The sequence below is a fragment of the Bactrocera dorsalis genome, chromosome 1 (genome assembly GCF_023373825.1).
Source record: "Bactrocera dorsalis isolate Fly_Bdor chromosome 1, ASM2337382v1, whole genome shotgun sequence".
In the NCBI taxonomy this organism is placed as follows: Eukaryota; Metazoa; Arthropoda; class Insecta; order Diptera; family Tephritidae; genus Bactrocera; species Bactrocera dorsalis.
Genome location: NC_064303.1, coordinates 87224658 through 87238497, shown reverse-complemented (window position 1 = coordinate 87238497; position 13840 = coordinate 87224658). Strand labels below are relative to the sequence as shown.

The window sequence follows — 13840 nt, the reverse complement described above, 5'->3', positions numbered from 1 at the left end:
ACTAACCGCCGACGACGGATCACTCCTCACCACGATATTGCAAGCTCTTACACATCAAAACAGCAGCAGTTCTGAGCACTGAAAACATCGATTTAATGAGGTAACCACCGTATAGTCCTGACTTGGGACCTAATGACTTCCTTTTATTTCCGTTCGAAAGAAATTAACTAAGAGGTCGAAGTTTTGCGGCACCTGAAGAGGCGGTTGATGCGTTCAGGACGTCCATTTTGGAGGCAACTTAATCAGAGTGGCAAAAGTGCCTCGAAATCCCCTTCCGATTCAATTGAACTCAGACAAATTAGCAATCACTCTTTAAGTCCTCAGTTAATTGAAAATCATTGTTACCCACTATTATTGAAATTGTCAATAAATTTAGTTACCATTATTAGAAGATAAATCGTAAATAAAATTTAATAAAAAAAAATCTTTAAAAAATCAGCAATTGGTACTGATAGAAAAATTTACAATTTACACATATTTTATTTAATAAAATTAAAAACATACAAGAGCACTTAAATATATGTGTTTTCATATAATCGCATATTCCGGGCGCAATCCATCGCCATATGATTGTAAAAAGATCAAATAAAATGCACAAAGCTACGAGTACACTACACTAAGAATACAGTATTGAGATTTAGAACGCTGTTCGTTTGAGAAGTTAAGTTCTTATACTAAATTTTGTATGGTATTTTGTCAAACAGCGCAGATTACAGTGGCGACCCAACAACTTAGGACAGCATACGTGCCAATGCGAAGAAAAGCACAATGGCGGCAGCTATGGGGGCTGTGGCGCTGGTGCCATTGCAGAGATTGCCGCTGCAAACATCGCACGACAACTGCTTCACGAATGGTAAAGAGGGATCGGCTTGGCAGCCGGATTGCGTATTCGAAACATCACCGTAGAAGCAGCCACGAATGACCTGGGGATGTCCGGGAACTGAAACGATAGAAAAAAGTAAAGGATTTTAAAATTTGTTATGATTTCAATAATTTTTGAGCAAAGTTTATGAATTATGCAATTTTATTATCAAAGTAATCGTTCTCCAATTGTAATTTTTTCGTGCGCTTTTGCCATTTTATGTTCATAATAATCGTCCACATGTGCGCCGGAATCTTTTACTGAATCTTAAATGACCTTTCAAGCTTCCGGAATACTACAAGATGTTGCAGGCTGCGATCTTTACGTTTAAGAAAGGAAATTGAGATATATATATAGTTGAGAACCCAGGAAACAACATAAAGGCGATCCATATATACATACGTCGATAGCTAGGCGTAAATTGAGGCAATAATCTCACTTTAAATAAGGTTAACGAATAAATTAAATATACTGGGTTCCTGGCCACAAAGACATTCTGAGAAACGAAATAGTTTATGGGATTGCTAAAAGTCTGGCTATCCAATCAGCACAGAAAATACACAAGTCGCTAAATGAGATACATGATGAAAATTTCGAAAGGCCTGACTGATGGATTGGAATGGGATGGAGAGCCTTAAAGACATGCAAGATTGCCAAGATCATGTACAAGAGCCTCACACAGAAAGAACTATAGGACAGTTGTTGGCCTAATGACAGATCACAACTTTCTGTCATCACAAGGGAGCCGGATGAGCCTTAGCATTGACGATACATGCAGAAAGTGGAGGAAAGTAGGCATGAGAGAGATGCTGGAACACTTCATCTGCTTTTGTCCGGACTTATCTAAAACTTGCCATAAACATCCAGGAGCTTTGCAGTTCAAGGGACTAAATGATATAAGTTAGATATTAAGTCGCTCGCAAAAAGCGTTGACGTTCTCTATGACGAATGCTTAAGCTCGTACCAACTGAACCTCCATTTGGCAATACTAAGGTGAAGTAGGTCTATGTATGGTTTGACAGCCGGCCGGTTTAAGCTAATCTAAGTGTATCTAACTTAACACCAAATTTTGGTAAAGAAGATTTAAGAAAATTATGCTAATTTCAAAACTATACAGAAGTATATAAATCCATATATATATACACACATAAGTATTATGTCGTTGAACTCATCGCCCATATGGTTGCAGTTCTGACTACTTAACCTCAATATGATCTCATCCACAAATGAATTAATTGCTAAATATAGGCATTACGAAAAAATCAGAAGAATTGAAGAATTGGCAAATATAGGGTGATTTTTTAAGAGCTTGATAACTTTTTTTTTAAAAAAAAACGCATAAAATTTGCAAAATCTCATCGGTTCTTTATTTGAAACGTTAGATTGGTTCATGACATTTACTTTTTGAAGATAATTTCATTTAAATGTTGACCGCGGCTGCGTCTTAGGTGGTCCATTCGGAAAGTCCAATTTTGGGCAACTTTTTCGAGCATTTCGGCCGGAATAGCCCGAATTTCTTCGGAAATGTTGTCTTCCAAAGCTGGAATAGTTGCTGGCTTATTTCTGTAGACTTTAGACTTGACGTAGCCCCACAAAAAATAGTCTAAAGGCGTTAAATCGCATGATCTTGGTGGCCAACTTACGGGTCCATTTCTTGAGATGAATTGTTGTCCGAAGTTTTCCCTCAAAATGGCCATAGAATCGCGAGCTGTGTGGCATGTAGCGCCATCTTGTTGAAACCACATGTCAACCAAGTTCAGTTCTTCCATTTTTGGCAACAAAAAGTTTGTTAGCATCGAACGATAGCGATCGCCATTCACCGTAACGTTGCGTCCAACAGCATCTTTGAAAAAATACGGTCCAATGATTCCACCAGCGTACAAACCACACCAAACAGTGCATTTTTCGGGATGCATGGGCAGTTCTTGAACGGCTTCTGGTTGCTCTTCACCCCAAATGCGGCAATTTTGCTTATTTACGTAGCCATTCAACCAGAAATGAGCCTCATCGCTGAACAAAATTTGTCGATAAACACATTTCGAACCGAACACTGATTTTGGTAATAAAATTCAATGATTTGCAAGCGTTGCTCGTTAGTAAGTCTATTCATGATGAAATGTCAAAGCATACTGAGCATCTTTCTCTTTGACACCATGTCTGAAATCCCACGTGATCTGTCAAATACTAATGCATGAAAATCCTAACCTCAAAAAAATCACCCGTTAGAAAGATTATAAAATTTGGAATACATAGTTCAAAGGCGGAATGTCTGCTTTCGTAAAGCTGTCCCAAAATGAAACATATAAATGTGAATATATGGTATATGTGACATGCGTTCGAAATCGCTAACAAATAGCGATTACTGCATCAGAATAAATATTCAAAATATAATTTCTTTATATAGCCGCATGACATTCATATGTATGTAGATGTGAGAGTACATATCGTCAGCTAAACTGCAAAGTAACGTAGCATCACTTTTCTTAAGTTAATAGGCGAAGAAGAAACGATATAAGAGAAGCCACTCATATTGAAACAAAATTTTATTTCTGGTTATAAAATAGGTTATATATTGGTTATTACTGACAGCGGAAGCTGAAAATTTTATGCTACATATACATATGTAATACGAATATGAAGTAGCATTGCAAAACTCAATTTCGATTTTTTGATGATGCGCTGTTTAGCATTTTAGCTGTCGATAAGTATGTATAATGACTTATAATTCACAAAGTCAAATCAAATATGTGTGACTAGAATATTTAGCGACTTGAATATGTATGTATGTAATTTCCAGACTTTTTATTCTATATTATGATTTTTTGTAGCGTTTAATTGCTAAATTTGTTGATATTAATTTTAATTGAAAGGGATGAGGAATTAACCTCAAATGATGAGCTCTATGCTTAATTAAGTTTTGGCTTGAGTTATGCTCCACGAATTGCTGAGATGATTGTGATCTTCACGCACTAAATGTGAATGAGTAATATACACACCCGCACATTTGTACTCAGTATATGAACATATATGTATGTACATTATAGTGGGTCGATTTTTATACTCTGAACTGGGTATATTATGTTTGTATAGAAATTTATAACACCGGAAAACAGACGTTGGAAACCCTATTAAATATATGCATGATGGGCTGAGTCGATTTAACTGAGTCCATCTGTGGAATCGTAAGTCTGTGCGAACTATTTTCTCAGTTTTTGAGATATCGATGTGAAATTTCAGCTTAAGTTTTTGAGATATCGATCTGAAATTTTACCTGTGCCTTTTTTTTCCGTAAGAAGATTTTTATTTGTCGGAACCATCGATATCGGATCACTATAGCATATAGCTGCCATACAAACTAGACGATCCAACTCACGTCCTTGTATGGAAAACTTTTTTATTTGAGGATATATCTTCACGAAATTTGGCACGAATTAATTTTCTAAACAACGCTAGAATCTCCGGAGAAATTGTTCAAATCGGGTTGCTTTAACATATAGCTGTCATGCAAACTGACCGATTCAACTCAAGCTCTTATGTGAACAACTTTTTTATTTGAGGATATATCTTCACAAGTTTTGGCAGATATTAATTTCCAAGCCAATGCTAAAATCTCCGAAGAAATTGTTGAAATCGGATTGCTTTAGCATGTAGCTGCCATAGAAACTGGACGATCCAGCTCAAGCCTTCGTATGGAGAACTTTTTTATTTGTTAAAGTATCGTCACGAAATTTGGCATGATTTATTAACAAAGCCAACGCTACAATATCTGAAGAAATTTTTCAGATCGGTCTACTATATCATATAGCTGTCATACAAACTGATCGATCAAAATCAAGTTTTCTATGGAAACTTTTTTGTTTGTGTAGATTACGCTTCGGCGCAAATGGTACAAGTTGGTACTATTACTATTTATTATTATTTTCCAAAACTATGTACGTACATATGTATGCATTCTTAAAGTATCTTTATATATACATACATATATAGGTACTTACAGTATATACTCTCTCCAGCTGACATACATGTAATGCAATTACAATTTCACTTACAAAATATATTGTACGAGTGTATGTACATATGTATGTATGTATGCATTGCAGAGATTAGTTCGCAATTATTTGCAATGCTCGTTTTAATTAGAGACAATAAGTAGTACTTGTATGTGTGTAAATATGCAATTACGAGAATTCTACAGCGCACAAAGGCGCCGTTAAGAACAAGTTTGCAACCGGTTATAGGTTTCGGCTCGCTTGGGAGCTTCGCTTAGAAGTTAAGGCGCAATAGCAGTTTATCGTGATGACATAAAGACGCGGCGCAAAGCACACACAACCCCCTTAATGCCTATACACAAGAGTACAAACTTATATACATATGTATGTACATATGTATATGCACGTATTATTAGTGTGTGAGAAGAATTGTAAATTTTGCAAATAAATTAACTATTTCTTCAGGTGAGCATGACATCATTGACATATTTGGTAATAAGTCGTCAGTATGGCATTTAGATATTATTTAGATATATGTATGTACATATCTACATATCATCACCTAAAATGCAAAATAACGTAACATCGTTCTTCATAATTCTACACACACAAAAACAAACCACTCAAATTGAAACAAAATTTGAGTTTTGGTTATTAAATGGTTATATATTGGTTATTATATCGGACAACAATTTTCAAGTTTGTTTTTTGATGATACGTTGTTTTGCATTTTTGGTGATGATATGTAGGTATGTATGTAGATATGTATATATATCTAAATAATATGTAAATGCTTTTTGTTTGTATGACACCTCTGGCGCCCATAAAGCTTACGTCAAGCGTACAAATTATAAGCAAACACTGTTAGTTTTATGACTTTTGGAGAAATTGTGTCACCAAAAAAGGTGAAATATAATATACACATACATACATAAGTATGTATGCATTGTAAACAATATGCATGTGTTTGTATGCAACACACAACTCGAATTCACCCCGTATTTTTTCCCACATGTTTTTTGCATTTCTGTTTTCGGATATCCATTACTTACTGTCGAGCACCTTCCTCATGCAGCCGGTGGCATTGTGCACGTTGAAGAAGTTCTGCAGGAAACGCGGTGGCGATACGCGTGCGCAATCGTATTTCATGTCATCGCTGGCCTCGAATTTCTGACCGCACTTGGGATTGGTGACCGAGTCGCAGATGTAGCATTGCACGGCATAGGCTGTGGAGAGAAAAGAAGCGTTAGTTGGTATTTATAGCACTTACTATAGAACTGTATTTTCATAATTCAATTAGTAACCATATTATTATCATTTGAATAAAGTAACTGCATACTTTTAAGTGAGATTGGTAGATTATGGGGTTTGGAGTGGTCAGACTTAAAAAAAAAACTATTTATTTTTTTAAAGTTAGTAGCTTAGTATAATAATATTTTATGAAAATTTGAAGTTAATGCGGCAAATAATTTTCGAAAATTAGCAAAGCATTCTGGGGCACTGTGGAACGTTCGAGTAAACCTTCAAATGCGTTTTTGTCATAACTATGTTTTTTGAACTAGTGAGGACGTGAGGACTATAATTTAAAAACCCCTCGGTAGATTTCAATAAAATTTATACGTTTTACATAGTGTTCTGAAATCGTATTAATTAGGGCCTGATCGATGATATTTTTTAATTTCGATTTTTTTTTAATTTCGATTTTTTTGATTTTAAATTTTTTTAACTGTTAAATTTGTCATAAATTTTACTGAAACCATCATTTTGTTACAAAAAAAAAGCTTTGATCAAGCACAAGATTATCTACTAATAATTTGTTTTTTGCCCGATAGATTTTAGATGAATCTCCAAGGATTAATTGTTAAGGGGTTACATGGGTTTACGGGTTTCAAAAAATTGAGTTTTTGTCATTGTCTTTTACAGCCTACAATTTTCAAGAATATTGTCTTAAATTTTATAGTTGAACCGAGTAATAGTTTCGGAGATGCAGCCTTGAGATTTAGTGCGTTCCAGCTACAGGTTAAAAGCACTGTCTTTAAACGCGTTTTTCTCGAAACATTGTTTCTGAAGTCGATTGACAAGATTTATCGGGAACTACTCAATCGATCTTCATGAAATTTTACACAGATCTTTGAGATTCAATTCTTAAAAACTTGGATGAAGAATTTTTTTGCTTATCCCTTTTTAGAAAAAGAATGTTTCGAAAATTTCGCAGAAATTTTAATTTATTTTTTAAACGTTTGCCAAAAACACAATTTTCTGTATTTTATTCCTTTGCGCAAGTTCTAAATTAAGGTTCTAACGAAAACACGTATTTTTTTATTTTAGAGGATGGTGTAAGGGGTTATCCAGCCAACGCGGGCGAATCTTTTTAACGAGGGGTCACCGGAAATGGTGCGGTTCCATGGCCGAGTTTAAAATATTTTTTTCCAAAAATTTCAGAATTTCTGTGTACATGTTTGTAACAATAAAAAAATTCTAATAAAATGTTTAATTTTTTATATGAGAAAAAAATTGCTGTTTTTTACCCGAGGAAACCCATGTAACCCCTTAACGCAAGGAGCTTCGCTTCGAACTGTATAAAATCAAACAGCTTTTACCTTTAAATTTATTTATTTTCTTTTTCAAATTTCTGTCAAGTCAAGAGGAAACCTTATTTAAGATGCTATAAACATACAGTCAAATAATATACTGGCAAAAAGATGATTAAAATAGTATTTTTTCATTTCTCTGACTACACCTAAGCCCTTATGGAATGTATATACAATAATATATATGTTTCATTTATAATTATATTATATATGCTTATATATTGCTTATATACGCAATTCATATCACCGCGCATATTTGTGTAAGGTCAAAGTAATGTGAATTATTATAATTTGCTCATTATGGTAACTCAGCTAAGCGTAAACAAATCTTTTTACTGAATTTTGAAAAAAATTTATATAATTGCAATATGTATTTTAGTTATGAAGAAATATATACATATATATATATATATATATAAGAGGGTTTGCCACGAAGTTTGTGATATCCAGAAATATGCGTCGGTGACCCTATTCAATTTTTTTTGAATTTTTTTCTACTCTTACCCCCTCAAATGTTAGTGATTGACAAACAAAAAATCCTCCCTCAAGCCAGGCGCTGTAGCTTAACTCTAAGAGGTCGCTACATTTAACATAGAAATTTTCGTTTTTCCTTCAAACTAAAATTTCACCAACTAATTTTCGTTTCTCAAAAATAACCATCACATATCCATAAAGATGGCTTTTCAAACTTTAAAAATTCCCGCGACATGGTGACTGTGCGTTGACTCTCCCTGCGTGTTCGTTGTGAAAAATCTATGAAATCTATATAAGACATAATTATTAAACTATCTTATCTTTTAAGTTGGTTCAAGCTGAAATCGCTTCAGTAGTTAAGGAGCTTATCCCGGACAAAATGTGACACGTAATTTTTATAATATAAATGAGTTCTATATATGGTATATTTTTAATTTATTTTATATATTTTGAGTTTAATGCTACGTATAATTATTTTTGGTGTCATTAACAGTAAAAAGTTTGAACTCACCTGAACAGGCAACACTGGCGATAACGGCAACAGCCAACATTGATTTTACAGCAGAAACCATTTTTGTTTTGTTAATAGATTTGATTTGTTTGTGTAAGAAATCTATTCGAAAGATTTAGATTTAGATTTTATATTATATATAAATATATACATATATATTTATATGCATATGTAAATAATTTTTTTTAATTTATTTCGACTTAAGTATGTATATAGAAAATAATGGCGAGAAATTTTAACCAAATTTAGTTGAATAATAAAACTTTTATCTTTAAAAAATGAAGGACATGAAATAAAGCATAGAATAAAAAAATAAAAAAATGGTATTGAAAAAAAAATAAAAAAAAATTCCTATTAAAAAATCTATTCCTAAAATATTAAGAGAAAAACTAAGTCACATTGTTCAACACGTTTTAGGAAATTTTATCAATTTTTTAAATAAATTGAAATTGATTTTATTTTTTTTTATTTTAATTTAACACTTTTTAATTAAATAATTTAATTTGCAGTTTTCTAATACTTTTTTTTGCTTTAACATTTTTATTAAAAAGAGTGTTGATAATAAAAATTTTGGTATTAAATTTTTCTATAAATTTATTTTGTTTCTAATTTTAATTTAATTTTTTTTTATAAAATAATTTAATTAAAATTTTTAAAGTTATTTTTTGTTTTAATATTTTTATTAAACAATGAAAAAGTTTGATAACAAAAATTTTTGTGTTAAATTTTTTATAATTAATACATATCTAATTTTCTTCTAAATTTTTTTTTATTTAGTTTTATTTTTTTATTATTTATTAAAAGAAAGGAAAAGTATTGATAATAAAAATTTTGTATTATATTTATTTCTTTTTAATTAATTTATTTATCTTTGGTTTTTATTTTTAATTTATTTTTGTTTTAATAAAAAAATTTAATAAACATTTTTTAATTAAACTATGTTTTTTTTTTATTTTATTGTTTTAATATTTTTATTGAAAAAAGGAAAAGTTTTGATAATAAAAATTTTGGTATTAAATATTTTTATAATTTTTTTTATTTTAATTTAAATTTTTTTTAGTAATAAGTATACCTAAAATTTTTTTATTAATATTTTTTTTGTAATTTTTTTATTTGAATTATTTTTTGAAATAAAAAAACAATAATTCAGAAAAAAAACCAAAAATCGCTATTGAATTTTATATTAACGCAATATTTTCTTCAAAGGCTTTAATAAATTATAAACTCAAGCACTTTCAACTTAATGAACTTTCAATATTTGAAAGTTTTAATATATTTTAAAACTGTTAACTTAAACAAAAATAATATTTTGAAAACATTAAAAAACTCTTAGTAAAAAGAAGAGTAATTTTCTTTTATTAACCAAAACAACACCACACTTCCTTCTTGGCTAACCTGAGAGAACACTGCGTTAAAGACGTCTTGTAAGTAGCACGACACGGGCGCAACTGTGGCGGCATGGGTACCCAAGCATCGAACTGGATTACTGACTAGCTAGCTGCTGGCATCACTAAGCACACAACTACACACAAACAAAACAAAAAAGTATGCGTAAATAATATGATTGTCATTCACAGTAAAGCAGCACGCTCGAGTAAGCGCTAGACAGATTTGTTTTGAGTGGAACAGAGAGGAAAAAGTGCCAAACCCCAAAGAACTTTCACTCACGACCCCCACCAGTGGCTGTATGTGTCACCATTTGCTTATGGTAAACAACTTTTATCCCAAAATAAATTTGTTTTCATTTGAGTGTTTAGTCAGTGCTTGTTTTCAATGAAATTTGCCGCTCAATTGCTATGATTGCGAACGCTCGTGCGGTTGGCGGTCGGTCACTTGTATGAGTGGGAACGCAATTGTTTTGATGTGGGAACCGGATTCCCCTCGGGTGGAGTCTGTTACTCGTTTTTATGTTTTTTTTTTTAGTTTTTGTGGTATTTATCTTCGCCTGCTCTTGGTCTAATGCTTTCTGGTTGATAGCTAAGAGCAAGCTTTTAGCTTTTTTTGTTAAATACTTTTGCGTTTTACTTTGTGTTACTTTCGTAACAAATTCGAAACGAGTTGTGCGAGTTTTTTCATTACTTTTGCGCAATGTTTATGTTGTGTCTTATGTTCACAATAACACTCAATGTATGGAAGTATGTACTATTTCTAATTTTATGAGGTAATGCTTACTAAGTATGCTACGTACTGTATCACGTTGGTTATGGTATGATCGAATCTGTCTATGTTCAGGGAAACAGTGTTCCAAGAAAATTACGATATTACTGCTTATGTGACCAAATGAAGTTAAAAGTATTTATAGTTTAATAATGGAGAAATTTAATTTGCGGTTAATGAGACATTTACTGAAAACTTTATATATTTATATAAATAACTGTGATCAATTAAGTTGTATGTATGTATGTATGTATAGTTTACAGCAGGTACCTTTACTAAAATTAAATTTATTATTATTATTTTTTTTAATTGTGAACATGTGGTCATGTTTAGAATTATAAATATATACATAAGTACATATGTATATATACATTATTTATGATTTGTCTGGTTGTGAACCAGGTTTTGTTTTTGATCTGTAAATTTTTATATAAAGAAGATATCAAAGAATACAAGATGTTTTTTAAAAGCTGAATAGAAGATCCAACTTGTTTATATCCGTCAACTAAGCGGAAAAAACTACTGATGGTTCACTACTTAGCCTGGTTCAAAACCCAGCCCTCAGCTTTATATAAACTATCGTATATTTGAAGTTGGTTTATACGGAACACAGTGTGCTAAATTTTATTAATATTCGGTCAGTAGTTTAGGAGTTTGCTCTGGACAAAACATGACTCCTAATTTTTAGATGCATTTAAGTATATATTTATATACATATATGTATTTCATATTTATTAAGATACATATTTCCTTAAATAAAAAAGTTTTTCAAACAAGATCTGGATTTTGACCGATCAGCTAGTATAACAGTTATATGCCATAGTGGTCCGATCTCAATAATTTCTTCGGATATGGTACCTTTGCCTAAGATACTAAGTGTTGCCAAATTTCATGAAGAAATCTTCTCAAATGGAATTGTTGCCCAAGAACTTATTTTTAGTCATTAAGTTTGCATGTGAGCTATGTATATGATATAGTAAGCCGATTTGGAAAATTTCTTCAGATATTGTACCGTTGTAGGTAGTAATAATTCATGCCAAATTTCGTGGCGATATTTCAACAAATAAAATAGTTTTTCATACAAAAACTTCTTTTGGATTTTTCAGTTTGTTTGTCAACTATATGCTATATTGGTCCGATATTGGCGGTTTCGAGATATGAGCAGCTTCTAATGAAGGAAAAGACCCATACACAATTTCAGGGTGTTATCTCCTAAACTAAACAACCAGTTCGCATATATGCAGGCAGACATAGCTAAATTGACTCAGATCGTCACGCTGATCATTTACATATTTATGTATGTATATATGCATGTATATATTTATGGTATTATGGGGTGTCCAATGTTTTTTTCTGGTTCTTACAAACTCTATGGCAAAGTATGATATTCTGTTCAGAGTGCAAATATGTAAAGACAAAGCAATATCTGTGCATACTCACTCTCATAAATAGCAAAAGAATGCTCGTAAACTGAACTTAATCGCCAAAACGGCAAATTACACTAGCCGACAATGGATTTTGCTCTGAAATAAAAATGATATATTTTGGTTCCTGTTAGTATGTATATCATTAGAAAAATAATAAAAAAAAATCCTTAGGTCCAATTACGATAATATTATTGAAGTTATACTTCTTATACGAGTTCGGAAAAGGTTGCGATAGATTCAGGTGCATGGAGTACATATCAAAGAAACCTATGAAAATATCAAAAATCTACTACAAAAAATACAGTATGCTAAACATTCTTGGAAAATTTGTTCTGATTTAAAAGTAGTTGGGATGTTACTAGGTATGCAAGCTGGTTACACAAAATTTTGCTGTTTTATGTGCGAATGGGATAGCAGAGCTCGAAGCAAACACTATATCCAAAAAGAGTGGCCAAAAAGAACAGACTATGTACCTAATCAGAAAAGTGTGTCCAATCTTCGTCTTGTTGAACCCGAGAATATTGTATTGCCACCCCTTCATATAAAATTAGGCTTAATGAAAAATTTTGTAAAAGCAATGGATAAAACGGGAGAAGGTTTTCAATACCTTAAAAGTATATTTCCGAGACTTAGTGATGCGAAATTAAAAGAAGGGATTTTTGTGGGGCCAGACATACGACGAGTTATGAAGGATCACAACTTTTTCTCTAAACTAAATACGCTAGAAAAAAAAGCATGGCTTTCATTTGTTGAGGTTGTAAAAAATTTTTTTGGTTACACCAAATCACCCGATTATGAAGAACTCATATCAAGCCTATTGACGGATTTTCAGGCTTTAGGGTGTAACATGTCCCTGAAAATACATTTCCTACATTCGCACTTGGATTTCTTTCCTCCCAATTTAGGTGCAGTCAGTGATGAACATGGGGAGAGATTTCACCAAGACATATTGAGTATGGAGAAAAGGTATCAAGGCAAATGGACTCCTAGCATGCTGGCAGACTATTGCTGGATGTGCTTACGTGATAATCCTGACTACCAATACAGCAGAAGTTCAAAAAAGTACAAGCAAATATAAATTGAGGGATAAAAATTTGTAATATTCAATATATTTTTTGCAAAAACTTTACTTTTATTTTTCTCTTAACCTGGACCTAGCAATTTTTTTTTATATTCAAATTATATATGTACCTTATCAAAGCAACATAAAAAAACAAGTTTGGTTTCAGAGCAGAAAAAAATGTCAAAATTGTCGGCTAGTGTTATTTATGTACATATTTACATATTTATATATGTATGCACATATATGTATATGGTATTATGGGGTGTCCAATGTTTTCTTCTCATGGTTACAAACTCCGTGGCAAAGTATGACATCCTCTTCACGGTGCAAAAATGTGAAGACAAAGCAATATTTGAGCAACCTCACTCTCATAAATATTAAAAGAATGCTCGTAAACTGAACTTAATCGCCAAAGCGGCAAATTATTTAAACGCAGAAAGTTGAAGTAGCAGTCACCCTGAAAATACGTTTGTAATACACATAATAGTTGCGTACGAATACGCAATTGTTGTTAAGAGGGAGGATACTGAGATTACGTCACTGCAAGAATTTCTATGCTTGATGACATCACTAGACATAATGCGAAGAGCAGAACATATTTACTTTTTCAGAGTAAAAGTGGGAACATATTTAAGTGCATATGTATGTATTTAAATATAGTACGCATACTAGTTTTTACATTACATAGATATGTAGTTACAAATGTTAGACATATTCAGGATGGCACATTGCTCGAACAGCCTACAGCACCCAAAGTAGTACGAGC

The 13840-nt window shown here is 32.2% G+C and overlaps 1 protein-coding gene across 1 annotated transcript; it reads right to left on the bottom strand.

Moving 5' to 3' along the window:
* Window positions 1-426: 426 nt before the first annotated feature.
* LOC105229184 (uncharacterized) lies at window positions 427-9949 on the bottom strand. The gene is made up of 4 exons (XM_049446594.1): window positions 9823-9949; window positions 8428-8529; window positions 5904-6077; window positions 427-940 (listed from the first exon to the last, which is right to left on the bottom strand). Exons 2-4 carry the CDS (start codon window positions 8486-8488, stop codon window positions 732-734), a joined length of 444 nt encoding a protein of 147 aa, XP_049302551.1. The 5' UTR covers window positions 8489-8529; window positions 9823-9949; the 3' UTR covers window positions 427-731.
* Between the last annotated feature and the right edge of the window lie 3891 nt (window positions 9950-13840).

Bases quoted from the DNA above. Each gene is read 5' to 3' on its own strand.
- LOC105229184 (XM_049446594.1), bottom strand. From the start codon at position 8,488: ATGGTTTCTGCTGTAAAATCAATGTTGGCTGTTGCCGTTATCGCCAGT. The intron at 6,078-8,427 runs GTGAGTTCAAAC...TTCTCTCCACAG, and splicing joins CGCCAGTGTTGCCTGTTCAG to CCTATGCCGTGCAATGCTAC. The intron at 941-5,903 runs GTAAGTAATGGA...CTATCGTTTCAG, and splicing joins CATGAGGAAGGTGCTCGACA to TTCCCGGACATCCCCAGGTC.